We start from the raw sequence: 15517 nt of genomic DNA on the forward strand, positions 1-15517 counted from the left end.
ATTGTTTCAACTTTCTCGATCGACGTGCGAACATGTTGATTTAAGGTGTCGGCGATGGACCGAGACGAGGGCGCGAATGGAAGGGTAAGATACGGTATAGCGATGGGGGACGATAACAGAGACTTCACAATTTCGGAAGACGGGGGTGTGATCAGAGTGGCGAAGAATTTGAATTTCGAACGGAAGTCTAGATATTATTTGACAATCAGGGGAGAAGATTGTGCCTCGGAAGTAGGGGAAACGCCACGGGGCGACACCGCTCAGGTCACTATCACCGTCCTCGACATCAACGACAATGCGCCCGTTTTCTTGGATTCGCCTTATTTAGCCCACGTTATGGAGAACATGGTACCACCTGGAGGAGGATTCGTGATACAGGTAATCGCATATCGGGATCATATTGTATCGAATTGTCCCGATACGAAAAATGATAAAACTGGCCAATTTTGTTTTCTCAAAGGTGAAAGCTTATGACGCGGACACGCCCCCTTACAACGACCAAGTGAGATATTTTTTGAAAGAAGGGGACACGGATTTGTTCCGAATAAATGCGAGTACAGGTGACATTTTTCTGCTCCGGCCACTTGACAGGGAATTGGTGCCGGAATACACCCTCACATTGGTGGCCATGGATACCGGTGAGTTGTTTTATGTTTAATTTTAAGAACGAGAATTGAGCGTTAAAGGCTAATTTATGGTTAAAGACGAGCGATGTAAAAATGAGACGAAACGAAAGCGAAAATAAATACGCGTATAAGGGAATAAAGGATAAAAGAAATCATGGGTAAAGGGGTATTCCCAGTAGATTCTTTGGATCGTACCTTAGGGGAACAGCTAAATAGGTATATACCTGGTAGGATCTGCACAAAGAGCGGCATTGAAAGGGTAGTCAGTATTCTTTGGAGAGAATATTTTTCCGGCCACCTTAGTAACCGGTCTTAGGCTCTATGTAAACTGGTTGCGAATTAGCACGAACAAAGGACTTAATTATATTGGGTTTGGCACTTTTAAAAAAGCCGCGGTGAATTGAAGAATGAGAAATGGAAAAAATGAAAAAGCCGATTTTTAACGCTGAAAAGACCCGGTTTTTAAACGACTCAACATGGGTCTCACTCACAATGCGCAGGTATACGTACGTGCGTGCGTGCGTGCGTGCAGGTAGCTATAAATTCGTCGAATTACTTTGACAAATTTACGACACCGTGTCTACAAATCGTGATTACCTATTCCGTCGGACGGGACGATCGAAATGTCGGTAAATGTCACAGGGTATATTGGTGACAGGACGGTGCCAATTCACGGGACGATTATTTTTCCATCTATAAATTCCATTTAAACTGAACCGTCACACGAGAGGGGGATTGCATAAATGGTCGGCCACGCGCAACGCTCGTGAAACGGGAAAATGTCACCCTTCCCCCACTTTCACGACGATTGATCGTCGATGAATAGGCGAAACAATAGACGATATACTTAGGGGGATAGGTTTAAGTAATGAGCGGTAATATACAAATTGGATATAAATTTGTGGGTTGTTCGATGAGATTCTTTAAGCGGTGGGCAGTTCGAAATCTTTTTTATCGTTCGTTCCTCCGACGAAGCCAGTAGTCCCATTCGAGGGTGCCCGTCGCCCGCCCCCTTCGGGCCAACCATCGGGGGCCGATGGCCCAATCGGTCCCCGCCGAGGTAGACAAGCCTGCAGAGTTATGACGCGCGATTATGATAATCGCTCTCAAATGCCTTCCTCTGCCTCCACGCTGCACTCTCCTTCTCCCTACCCTTCCTTCGTTTTCCTCTCTTTCTCTCTCTCTCCATCGGTTCCACCACCTCCTCCACCTCCATCGCCGCCTCCTCCTTCTCTCGATGCCTCCTCCTTCACCCCACCCAAGCTTTCGCTTGTTGGATGTTTTGGAGGAGCCCTCTCTTTGGAGCCAAACGCGCATCTCTTGAGATCCTGCCCGAGCACGCGCATTATACTCCTATTTTATTCATACGTTATGGCTGTCGCGTGTACACGCCACCTATAGCGTTTATACCAGCCGTGTCCACTCCGAAACGGCTGCGCCCCTATCATCATGCTAGTACTATGGTTAACCATAAGGATTCACTTTAAATCGTCGTTATGTTGCGTTACGTGTCATAGAAATGAAAAAAAAAAAAAAAAGAATTTGACGAGTAATATGATACAAAGGAATTTCAAAAATGCCATTAATGACTCGTAATATATATATTGTTATTTCGTATTCTCGTTAAAAATTGCTTTGACAATTCGAATCGAATTGGCGGGGAGGGATGGTTCTCTCGCTTCTTCTTGTCCCCATCAATTAAGCAAACGAATAAGAAGAATACGCTACTAGTGTAAGCCAGTATATTTCTGTCGGATTGCCCACCAGGGGAACACCGGATATGGTGGACCACACCATTGTGCCTTGCAATTGTTGTGCCCGTAACCCTTCTCGTGAGAGGTCCACGTGATTAAACGATATACGCTTATAGTGGCGCGTGGCCCAGGGCCACGCCAACGCGTACAATGTACCTGCTGCAATCAGAGAAATCGGGTCCACCGGAGAATAATGGCCTTTTAGGCGGCACAATTAACTCGACGGTATTCCGCCCGCCCGATATTTTATGGAATCGTAATTTGTCTTATTCAAACTTTGATCGCAGAAACACCTTCAACCTGTTTCGTTTCAAACTTTCTAAAGTTGAATAAATAATACCTTTACACGTTTTTAAGATATTTTTCATTCGTTCTTGAATTGAAAAAAAAAAAAAAAAGAAAGAAAAAAGAAATTCAATCGCGTCATAATTTCTTACGGTATATTGATTTTTGGTGAAGCAAAAAAAAAATTTTGTTCGAAAAGAGTCGAACAAAATATATTTACTTAATCATAAAACGATCAATCTACGAATTATCGAACCTGTTCCACAGGTTCCCCACCTTTGACTGGATCGGGCATCGTTAGAATCGTCGTGCTCGATGTCAACGATCACATTCCGGAATTCACGAGACAGGAGTACAGGGCGACCGTCACCGAAAATTCAGTTTCCCGAACGTGGGTCACTAAACCTCACGCTACGGACAAAGACGAGGGCCTTAACGCAAAAATCAGGTAAAAATATACATCGTAGGCAATCTCGAAACAAATTCTCTCTGAAGATTCTTCGTAAAACATTCCCTGCTGATACAGATACAGTTTACTGGGAGAAAATTCGGAACGTTTCACCGTGGATCCCGAGACAGGCGAGGTGTTCACAGTGGTGCCGTTAGATCGAGAGCAAACCTCTGTCTACCATCTGACATTGGTCGCTCAGGATTCGAGTCCCACGGAACCGCAAGCCTCCGCCGTTAATTTAACGATCTTCGTAAAGGACGTGAACGACAATGCTCCTAGATTTTCTAGTCCAAGATACACAGCCTATGTGCCGGGCGCAACTAAATCGGGTAAGTGAGGATTTATTGAAGAGAAACAAGAAAAAAGAAAATAGACAAAAAAAAACAAAAAAAAAAAAAAAAAAGAAATTGGCAACTTTGGTAAACTATCCGATCCGTCCTTCGAGAACACGAGTCTGAACGCGTTAAGTAACACCTGAATAACAGAGGCTCGTAAAGCTGTTGCTTATACGCAACACCATCGCTAAACACACCGTTTCCTTTAAAGGGGATTTCGTGTTCGGCGCGAAAGCGGTGGACGACGACGACGGGGAAAATTCTCGGATCGTATATCGTCTCCAGGGAATAGACGCGGAGAAGTTTGTGATCGATTCGAACAGTGGTGTGATAAGAGCTACACAGGAATTGGCCAATGACGAAACCACTTACCAATTGCAAATCCAGGCGTCCGATTGCGGCGTTAAACCGCAGTCGGTCACCGCGGACTTGGTCATACATCTGTGGGAGAGGCAACTGTTTCCTAGCTTTCGTTCGAGCGTCACCACCAGGTTCACACTGCCGGAAGACGTGCCGGAGGGCCGGGTGGTCACAAAATTGGGCGCGACCACGCCAAAAATCGGAGCAGCGAGTAATTTGGTTTACGGGATGGCCGGTGGAAACGTTGGCGACGCGCTCAAGATCGATCCTCATACCGGCGAGGTTTGTATTTCAGTTTGGATTGGTGAGAAGGAAAATTATCACGATAACACAACGAATGATTAATGCAAATTCATCTTATGTTATATTTTACGTTAGGAGAAAAATATTTTGTACGTACGAATGAAAAACTAATAAATGTGGATTAAATTGTAATACAGGTAATACATAACATAAGATAATTTTTAAGGTGATTTTATTTTCGGTCTCTCGTATTATATCGCGAATTTACAAATTAATTTATTTATTAATTTAAATTTCGCACGAAATTCAAATAATTTTCAAAAAGTGAACATTATAATAAATTAAAAATAGATAATTTATTTTTAAACTTATAAAGTTAATATCATTTTTTACTCAATATACATTTTCGATCTGTCGAATTTATTAAATCATACTTTAATCGATATTTCGAAAAATTTCTTAAAAAAAATAATCACTTTTTTTTTCAATTCGATCTAATACAAGCGATCGATTAATATTCTTTGCAAACGACGAAACACTTCGTCTTGTGTTTTGCATTGCACACGCTGGAATGCTCGAGAAAATTCGTTACGAATTTAGCAACATCTACAAAACTCTCAACTCCCCTCATTCATCAGGGATAATAATTTATCGATCAATTCTCAACGATTGTGCTAGAATGAAAGATTTATAATCGGCCGCCTTTGCATCGGCTTAGGTATTGGTCGCGTCTGGATTCGATTATGAAACAGCGCCGTTCTACGAAGCCTGGGTCGAGGTTCGTGATTCGGACACCCCGGCTCTGAGGAGCGTTGTGCAACTTCTCGTGAATGTTACGGACGCGAATGACAATGCGCCGGTGATGGAGGCGGCAATTTACAACGCCACAGTCCCCGAGGAGGAGTATCCGCCCCTGTTCGTCAGCAAAGTTTCAGCGAAAGATCGTGATTCTGGCGAGAATGGGCAGGTTTCCTATTATCTGGTGAACGATTTTACCGAGACTTTCATCATTGATTCTGATAACGGTGAAATTAGCACCAATGCGAAATTAGACCGTGAAGAGGTGAGTTAACCGTTTCGAATCGTGTTAATCGAAGAATTTTTAAGATGGAGAAAAAGGATAGATGGCTGATGAATAGACGTGGCGCGCTTTTTCTTTCAGATCGCTTCTTACGAGCTGATCGTAGAAGCGCGAGACGAGGGACAGCCTTCGTTGACGGGCACGGCAACTGTCTTGGTCACTGTGTTGGATAAAAACGACAATCCGCCTCAATTCACCCGGCTGTTCAGCGTGAACGTGACGGAAAACGCAGAGATCGGCACGTTTGTTATAAGAATTACTAGCAGCGATCTCGACATCGGTCAAAATGCTAATGTCAGCTACAGATTCACCGAGAATCCGGGGCAAAAATTCGCCATGGACGCTTTGAGTGGTAACGTCACTGTAAATGGCCATTTAGATAGAGAGGAGCAGGACGAATATTTGCTAAAGGTTTGTATAATATTTAAAATACTTATGTATTTTATATATGCGTGTAATTAATATATATCTGTATCTTATAATTCGTGTACTTTTTAATTATTTTTCGCACACATGTCGAAATACACGGATTATGATGCAAATATTTTTTTCCCATTGTGATTATTAATGTATTAAAAAATATTCGAATATTTAGAAAATTTTGCAAACATGATTTTTTAATTGCAAATAATAATAACAAATAATGAAAACGAGTTAATAAAATTTATTCGATTAATTATTAGAAAATTAATGTATTATATATTTTCTTTTTTTTTTTTTTGATATAATATACAAAATTATAGTAATTATTTAAAAGTATAAACATCTCACCAATTTTAATGATCTTAAAATATATTAACAAAGTCAACGCATCATATTTTAAACAATTTCTTTTTATATATATATATATATATATTACTATATATAAATATGCTTTAATTTCTGAAATATTCGTAAAATATTTTTTTTTTAACTTACCTTATAAATATATTCATCGTGGTGTGAATTCTAATATGGTAGCGACCACATTCCTGCATAGACCTAGATAATAAAAAGAGAAAAATTAATAGATTATAGGTTAATTTATATTAGGTTAGATTTCATTGGTTTATTACAATTTATATAATTCGTCGTAGCGTAAATTATTTCTTGATTGAAAACTATATCAACTTATCATAACGCTTCTAAATAATTACCAAAGTTAAATATGCCACAAAGGGAGCAATAATAAAATTTAATTTAATAGAACTAAAAATAGAATCATGTTGCTCATTTGTTTTATAAATATTTATATGTGTGAATATATTTTATATTAATACGTAGAAAAGATTGGAACTGAAAGTTATGATTTTGAAATAATATTAATTTTTTTATTGTTGATTTAGTGTTATATTTATTATATTTTAAAATTTTAAGCTTTTATATTTAATATATTGCAACAGGTTTTTCATAGCAAGTCTGTAATATTTGTCGAATAATTATAGGCATGAATTGCTATCGCATTGGAATAAATTATTAAGAAATAAAAATAGCCTTTTGATAAAATATTTCATTTTTTAATGAAACGAAACATAATTTTATTAATAATACTTTTTTTTAATTAAGAAAAATATATCATCTTTAAAAATAACAATCTATTGAACATTATATTTTACTAATAATAAGTTTAATAATATCACTAATAGAATAGAATAAAAAATATAAAATATAAAAAAATGAATCGAGAAGGCAAGGAAGTTTAGAATTTTTAAATCGATAGAATCGAGAAACAATTTACACATTTATAATATAATTTCTACAAATGCTTACATTGACTTATTACATTATATTTCCTATATTACAATGTGTTCTTAAATATCATCTGATTCACAAGAATAAAAAAATCAATATTATAAATAATCGAAATGGATCAAAAAATAATAATCGAAGAATATTTATTTATCTGATACATATATAAATCCTTTTATACAATCATTATTCACTAAAGATAAATGAAAAAAGTTGCGTGATCGACTCGTGTATTGAATTTACATACATAAATAAAAATTATATAGATTGAAAAAGAGCAATACAAATTCTACCTATAAATATAAATTAAACAATAATTAATTTTATTATTTTAATCAATCATTCGTACTGTACGTAGTTGGTAGCGGCAGACGGAGCTTGGCAAGCGGCAACCGCCCTAACGATAACCATCCAAGATCAGAACGACAACCCCCCGGAATTCGACGAGGAATCGTACCACTTCCACTTCCCCGAGCTCCAACCATCTGTTGCCCACGTCGGCCAAGTAACCGCGATCGATCGCGATAAACAGGGGCCAAACTCGGTGATATCCTACAGCCTGTTACAACCTTCCGACCTGTTCACCGTCGATCCGGCAACCGGTGACGTTTTCAGTAAAAAGACTCTAAAGTACAAGCACACTCACCGGCCCTCCTCGCCCGAGAACCTGTACTCGTTAACGGTGGTCGCCACCGACAACGGGAAGCCACCTCTCTCCTCGAAAACGTCGATCCACGTGAACGTCGTCGACGCGAATAACAACGCCCCAAGGTTCGAGCAGAGGTCTTACCTCTACCCTGTCCCCGAAAACTACGGGGTCGGTAAAAGGGTGGTGCAGCTGGTCGCAAGGGATGATGCCGACTTCGGCGTGAACGCGGAGATTAGCTACTTTTTGGTGAACGTGAACGGAAGCGAGTACTTTTCCATCGATGAGAAATCCGGATGGGTGTACATCCAGAACGCGTTGGCCAACGTGCGAGTAGGAACGACGTTCTTATTGAAGGTTCGAGCGATCGACAAAGGCGTGCCGCCGCAAAAGGACGAGGTCTCGTTGACTTTGGTTATATCGGGGGAGAACAAGCACGCTCCCACGTTTGCCGCTGTCAGCCATCAAGTGAGGGTGCCCGAGAACGAGCCCGTAAACACGACTATTTTGACGGTGAGCGCCACCGACGGCGATGACGGGCCGAACGGGATGATAAGGTACAAGATATCGGCCGGGAACGAGAAGAACGAGTTCTTCGTCCATTCGATCACCGGTGCGGTTACAATACTCGAGCCGTTGGATTACGATCTGGTGCAAGAGTATAAATTGAACATCACTGCTACGGATCTGGGATTCGAGGCGAAACAGGCTGTCGCCATTTTAACCGTAAACGTGTCTGACATCAACGACAATCCGCCAACGTTCAACCAAAGCGTTTACGAAGCCTATCTACCCGAAAATTCCCCACCGGACAGTTTCGTTTACAAGGTGAGTATCATTGCGCGTCATCCTTTCTTTCTTGAGTGATCCCCACTTTACTTTAATTCCACTGATGGTGCAATATCGTTTGATTTCAGGTGATCGCGAAAGACATCGATTCCCCCAAGTACGCCGTGATCGAGTACAAAATTCTCGGTGGAACAGGGAAGGATCATTTTCGTATTCGCGAGGATACAGGCGAGATCACCTCTCTGATCAGTTTCGACTACGAGGAGGCCAACGAATATACGTTGGACATAGTGGCGGCGAATCCGGACTCGAATCCGCAAATGGTCGGGTTCACGACTGTCCTGGTGCGCGTGACAGGTGTGAACGAATATTATCCAAAGTTCATTCAACCGGTATTCCACATGGACGTGTCGGAAAGCGCGGAGGTTGGCACCTCCGTGGGCCTGGTCCAGGCAACGGATCAGGACGCGGGCGAGGACGGGAGGGTGTATTACCTTTTCGTCGGTTCCTCGAACGATCGCGGCTTCTCCATCGGTTCCGAGACGGGGATAATTCGCGTCTCGCGAAGATTGGACCGCGAGACCCAGAACAGGGTGGTGTTGACCGTGATGACGAAAAATGGGGGCGGAATCCGTGGCAATGACACGGACGAGGCACAGGTCATAGTCTCGATCCAAGATGGCAACGATCCGCCGGAGTTCCTTCAGAGCGCTTACGACGCGACCGTGTCCGAAGGTGCCGTGCACGGGACTCGAGTGTTGACCGTTAGAGCGGTGGACAAGGATATAAAACCGCAAAACAATCAGTTCTCTTATTCCATCATCGGTGGGAACATAGGGCAGGCGTTCAAGGTAGATCCCCAGACAGGAGACATAGAGACTGCCAAACAATTAGATCGAGAAACGATCCCTGTTTACGACTTGACGATCGGCGCCATCGATACCGGATCGCCGCCTCAAACCGGCACAGCCGCCGTTCACATCGAACTCATGGACATCAACGATAACGGGCCTATCTTCGATCCGCCCGAGGTAGTCGGCTACGTGAACGAAAATGAGCCGGCTGGAACGATCATAATGACATTGAGCGCGACTGACCCTGATCTACCACCGAATGGAGCGCCGTTCACTTACAAACTGGTCGGTGGAAGGCAGAGCGACATGGTCACTTTGGACAAGCATACCGGGGTATTGAAGACGACTAGAAGCTTAGATCGGGAAGTTATGCCTCAATTGGATCTTGTGGTAAGTATGGAAACGTTTTCAAAAGATAACATTGAAATAACTTTATATATAGGAGTTTTTTGGAGCACCGTTGCTCGGATCTATGTTTTTGCGTTTTTCCTATCATGCCTCGTTATTTCATCCTTTCACATCTGCTTATACATTGTTGCACATTATTTCAATATTATTTTCTTGCTCTAGTTTTTTCTGTTCTTAACTGTTCTTCACGCTTATACGACTGTTGCACGTACAGTTATGCCATTAATGCTTTAACGAGTTTTATTTCAAACGAATGAAAAGATGAAAAGAGGTGTTAAAATATGTATTCATTTTTTTGCGTTCCCCGCGAAAACAAAACATGATAGAGACATGATAGAAAATGTAATGGTAATGGAGTAAAAAGTAAAATAGAATAATCTAATCTAACAATAGATTTAGAAAGCAATAAATTTATTTTATCGTATATACGATCTTAATAAACGAGACGAGACTAATAATCAAGATCTCGATTAATCATTGAATTTAACTGTATTAATATATACATAATATATATTATATAATATAATTATTTTTATTAATATTACGTATTAAAGAAAAGCTTTATATCTGCCACGAAAAAAGAAATGAAATGTTCGATCGTTTAAATCAAAATTCGAATTATAATGGGTATTTAATATGTACAATGATTACTCGATAATAAGAGCTCTAGTTTGTATAATAATTCTTTAAATTCATCTGTCCAGATCGAAGTGGAAGATTCCGGAATACCAAGAATGAGGAGCGAGCATACGATAACCGTAATAGTGATGGATCAAAATGATAGTCCATCTTCGCCAAGATCGGTTCACGTGATAGTGCATTCCTTTAACGAACAGATACCATTGGGAAAAATTGCCGACGTGCATCCAAATGATCCGGATATCACTGGCAGTTATTCTTGCAAAATACTCCAAGGATCGAATCCCAAGATCCTCAGCATTCCCACAGCTTGTGATCTACATACGAAGAAAATAACTCCAGGTTTGTTGGTTGCACATCTTTATCTCTATCTCCCGAAATGGGAGATGGAATGAAGATTAAAAAAAGAATATTTGCAATTTGCATTTCTCTCACACACAGGTGTTGGTTACTCGTTAAGCGTATCTGGCAACGACGGTCGACATCCTAACGTAGTGTCGAAGGTCACCGTAGAATTCCTCGTTTTCACAAATAGCACAATCGAAAATAGCATTACGTTACAAGTGTCAAAGTTAAGCGCGAGGGATTTTTTAAGCCAATATTATCGCGCCCTGTTGGACGTTCTGCAAGAAGAAATTGACGTTGGTGATACTCTTAAGATCTTCAGCCTTGGAGAGACCGAATTCGATTTAAATATTCACCTGGCAGTGGAATCGCCTCAAGGTAATATATATATAAATTTAAAAAAAAAAAAATTATATAAGAAAATTTGAATTTAAACGATTAAAAATGATTCGTCGTGCAGTAGGATATCGCAGCAAGTACGAGGTCACCGAACTGGTGAACCGTAACCGAGATAAAATTCGATCTCTTCTCGAGGGAACAAACTTTATCGTCGGTTACTCACCGTGTAAGCAGATACCTTGCGAGAACGGTGGTTCTTGCAGCGACAAATTGGTCATATACGATGACGCCAGAATCACTGACAGCCAAGCGTTGATTCTCACGTCGCCGAGAATGATTCACGAGATGACTTGCAAATGCCGCGATGGTTTCACCGGTGATAAATGCGAGAGAAGACAAGATCCTTGCTCTCCGAATCCTTGCTTATTGGTAAGCAATCCAACCTCTCTCCCTTCCTTCTGCTCTTTCTCTTTCACGCTCCGTTTTCTTCTAAAACTCCTCCTCTGATCGCTTTCAGGGGGGACAGTGTCGACGACTGGGATACGATTTCCAGTGCACCTGCCCGATCGATCGCGAGGGAAAATTATGCGAGCTTGAAAGAGGCGATGCTTGCGCGAGCAATCCGTGCAGGAACGGTGGATCGTGCAGGAAAAGTCCCGACAGCTTCAGTTTCTTCTGTTTGTGCCGAGCTGGGTACAGAGGGAACCATTGCGAGGCAGTCACGGACTCTTGCAGGCCGAATCCTTGCCTATACGGAGGTTTATGCGTGGGAGAAAAGCCTGGGTAAGCTTTTTTTTTTCAATATAATATCAAAATACTTTGGATAAATAATAAATTCTTATCCGTACTATTAACGGATTTTATATAACCAATTTCTTAACGAATACAGGTACAGGTGTAGCTGTCCAGAGGGTCGTTACGGGAGACATTGCGAGCGATCCACGTTCGGGTTCGAGGAATTATCTTACATGGCGTTTCCAGCACTTGATTCAAACACGAACGACATAACCATTGTGTTTGCCACGACGAAATCGGACGCGTTGCTGCTCTATAATTACGCTCCGCAAACTGGAGGACGTTCAGACTTTGTTGTACTAGAGTTGGTGGACGGAAGAGTGGTGTTTTCATACGGTGGCGCGAGAAGCGCCATCACCTCGATCACCATAAAAACGGAGAACACCGTGTCCGATGGGGAGTGGAGAAAAGTGACGGCAACCAGAAACGGACGGGTCGTATCCCTGAGCGTGTCCATGTGCAGAGAACACGGAGATATTTGCGACGATTGCAGGCCCGGTGATGGTACTTGCTACGCGGATGACGTAGGACCAACTGGGTTAGCAACTTCGTAATCAATATTAATTGATTGTAATTAATACTATTTTGAAGACACGTATATAACGTATTTACAATTGCAGAACCTTGAATTTCAATAACAATCCACTTCTGGTGGGAGGGCTCGAAAATGCGGATCCAGTACTCGAGAGGCCAGGTCAAGTCCATTCCGATGATTTCGTGGGATGCGTCCATTCGGTTTCCATAAACGGAAGAGCGTTGAACCTCTCGAATCCTTTGTCATCCCGTGGCGTTAAATCCACGTGCGTCAGATCGAAGAACAATCCTTGTCTAAGAGGTGGAAAAGACGCGGTCTCACTTTGCGGAGCCGATGCCAAGTGTTACGACAAATGGCATCAAGTAACTTGTCGATGCGGCTCGGTAATCGCGCCCAATTGCGGGACGGCTCTCGAACCGATCACTCTAAGCGAAGGTGGATACATCGAATTCAAAGTATGTGAAAAATCTTAGATATTTTTTTTTTTTTTTTTCATTTTTGTTTATTCCTCCCCAAGAAGAAGAAAAAATAATTAACGATCTCTTCTTCTCTCGTGCAGATTTCGGAGAAGCATAGAAGAATGCAATTACTGGAGTATCTTTATGGAGGTTCGACGATGTGGCATAAGAATCGAGCGAAACGAAGCATCACCGAGGATACCAGCTTCATTACCAATCAATCGCCGTTTAAAACGATTAGCTTAATGTTTAGAACGGTTAAACCTGATGGTATCCTTATCTATGCCGCGACTAACAAACACTTCACATCGGTAGAGGTGAGCAATGTTATCATCTTTCGACGATAGTACGAATAAAAATATATATTTTTCTTTTTTTTTATTTAATACATAAACGTCTTACGTTGTAGCTTCGCAATGGACAACTATTTTACGCATCCCTTCTTGCATCGCCCGTAAACATGACGGCTAACATCGAGGGAAGCTTAGCAGACGGTCGATGGCATAACCTGACCCTACATTCCTACTTTCGAGGCTTAAGATTGCTCGTGGACAACGTTCAGACGGGCGAAGAATTAGATCCTGCCGGTGTCCACGACTTCCTGGATCCGTATCTATCCGTGCTAACGATCGGTGGGGTTAGCCAAGATCTTTATTACGCTCATAGCGCTGGCGCAAGAAGTTTCGAAGGTTGTTTGGCTAACTTCACCATCAACAACGAGATCCAGCCGTTCAATGGATCCGGCTCGATCTTCAAAGAGGTGCTCTATCATTCGAAGGTGAGCACCGGATGCAGAGGGCCGATTGGAATCAGCGCAGCCGCAACAGCTGACCCCTTAAGCATAGGGATCACTTTAGTCATAGTTTTCTTCGTGATCCTGCTAATCGCTATTCTGGTCAGTTTTATCGTTTTCCGTCTGAGAAGACAGAACAAGGAGAAATCCGCCCCCTCGGTGGTAAACAAGAATACCAATGCTATAATGACTGGCAATCCGTTGGTAGGGACAGGGAACGATAATCTAATGTCTCGCCACGAAAATACGTATATCTCGGATACGTCCGATTTACGTGGCGTAGGTCACATGGGGCCAGAATTGATCTCAAAGAAATATAAAGAACGCGAAATTAACGCGAGCACCGAGCACAGACCTCAAAGACCGGATATAATCGAAAGAGAAGTGACAAAGTCACCGCCCATTCGAGACGAGCACCCGCCTCTTCCCCCGCCTGCCCAAACTTCTCTGCACACCCACGAGCATAATCCAGAACCTGATATGCCGGAGCACTACGATTTGGAAAATGCAAGTTCAATAGCGCCGAGCGACATCGATATCGTGTACCATTACAAAGGTTATAGGGACGGAATGCGGAAGTATAAAGCCACTCCCCCGCCTATTAACAACTACGCCAATCATCATAAGCACACAGGTCAACAGCACAGACACACCGGCCCGTTCCCGCCTAGAGCCTTGCCACCACCGAACGTGAATCAACCGCCTGGCCCGACACAGAAATTGTTGCAAAGTACACCGTTGGCCAGATTGTCGCCTAGCAGCGAATTATCCGCCCAACAACCGAGGATATTAACGTTGCACGACATCAGTGGAAAACCTTTACAAAGCGCCCTTCTAGCCACCACTTCTTCATCCGGAGGAGTAGGAAAAGATGCTTTGAATTCGAACAGCGAAAGAAGTTTAAACTCACCGATCATGAGTCAATTGTCTGGATCGACGGCAAGTCGAAAAGCGCCTCAATCCAACAACGAGAATTCGGTGAACAACGTGTCCTCCGGTCCTATAGGGTTAACGGCAGAAGAAATCGAAAGATTGAATTCGAGACCGAGGACTTCGAGCCTCGTCTCGACTTTGGACGCCGTTAGTTCCTCGAGCGAAGCCAGAGGGCCACCCGCGCACGGTCCACTCCATCTTCATCGGCGACACACGCCACCTGTGGAGAGACTGGAACGAAGAAATTCGTCGACGACCGACGAGAGCGGTAACGATAGTTTCACCTGTTCCGAATACGACAACACCTCGTTGGTAGGTGACAAACGATCGGATAACCCGTTTGCGAAGCAAGATGACGAAGAGGTGAATCAACGTAACAACGAGTCTGCTCAAACGACGAAACCACCATTGCCACCGAACGTAAATTACGATGGTTTCGACAGTTCTTTTCGCGGATCTTTGAGCACTTTAGTAGCTTCTGACGATGATTTATCCACGCATATGGGTGGATTGTACAGACCTAATAATAGTGGCTCGCCATCAACCACTACTACCGCGTTGAGTTGGGACTATTTGTTGAATTGGGGATTGAACTTTGATAGTTTGGTCGGAGTGTTTATCGATATCGCGGAACTTCCAGACAGTGCCAATCGTGTTCCAAGTACGCTTAGATTACCAGCTAATATACCTAAACCATCCGAGGAATACGTTTGAATGGTGTTTTAATGATCGACTGGAACTTTTTTAATATATATATATATATATATATATTATTATTAAAAAGAGCTACATAAAGGTGCATTTTCCTTCTCTTTTCTCATTTGAGAAGACAAAAGCGTGCACGAATAACCATCATGCGCGAATGAAATACGCTTTAATTGCCAATTAAAATAAGTCATAAAAAGAAAAAAATAATGAAACGGACATTTTTAGATTACATAAACAAATATTGTTACATTGATAGCTCGGAAGATTGATGCTCGGCCGTAACAATGTAACCGTTGTCTTGCCATAGTAAAAGAAGGATTCTTCGATTCGTTTATCGTTTTAACGTGTGACGCCATATAATTCAAAGATATTCGACACACTGGTAGTAAATAAGTATCGTGTCCGGGCGAAA

General features: G+C 42.1%; 1 protein-coding gene across 1 annotated transcript in view; it reads left to right on the plus strand.

Annotated features, from left to right (window-relative positions):
• Window positions 1–15231, plus strand: part of ft (cadherin-related tumor suppressor fat) — an 80032-nt gene extending 64801 nt beyond the window's left edge. Inside the window, exons 6-22 of the mRNA XM_086916930.1 lie at window positions 46–378; window positions 461–638; window positions 2933–3113; window positions 3192–3445; window positions 3663–4093; window positions 4773–5117; window positions 5217–5546; window positions 7222–8337; window positions 8427–9542; window positions 10265–10541; window positions 10641–10922; window positions 11005–11312; window positions 11401–11666; window positions 11773–12216; window positions 12299–12668; window positions 12773–12988; window positions 13081–15231. Of these exons, the coding sequence (XP_086773056.1) occupies window positions 46–378; window positions 461–638; window positions 2933–3113; window positions 3192–3445; window positions 3663–4093; window positions 4773–5117; window positions 5217–5546; window positions 7222–8337; window positions 8427–9542; window positions 10265–10541; window positions 10641–10922; window positions 11005–11312; window positions 11401–11666; window positions 11773–12216; window positions 12299–12668; window positions 12773–12988; window positions 13081–15111 (8478 nt within the window). The 3' untranslated portion in view covers window positions 15112–15231. The remainder of the gene's footprint in view (window positions 1–45; window positions 379–460; window positions 639–2932; window positions 3114–3191; window positions 3446–3662; window positions 4094–4772; window positions 5118–5216; window positions 5547–7221; window positions 8338–8426; window positions 9543–10264; window positions 10542–10640; window positions 10923–11004; window positions 11313–11400; window positions 11667–11772; window positions 12217–12298; window positions 12669–12772; window positions 12989–13080) is intronic.
• Window positions 15232–15517: the final 286 nt, after the last annotated feature.

Source organism: Apis florea, unplaced genomic scaffold (genome assembly GCF_048593485.1).
Source record: "Apis florea isolate Af1SG1 unplaced genomic scaffold, ASM4859348v1 contig_3803_pilon, whole genome shotgun sequence".
NCBI lineage: Eukaryota > Metazoa > Arthropoda > Insecta > Hymenoptera > Apidae > Apis > Apis florea.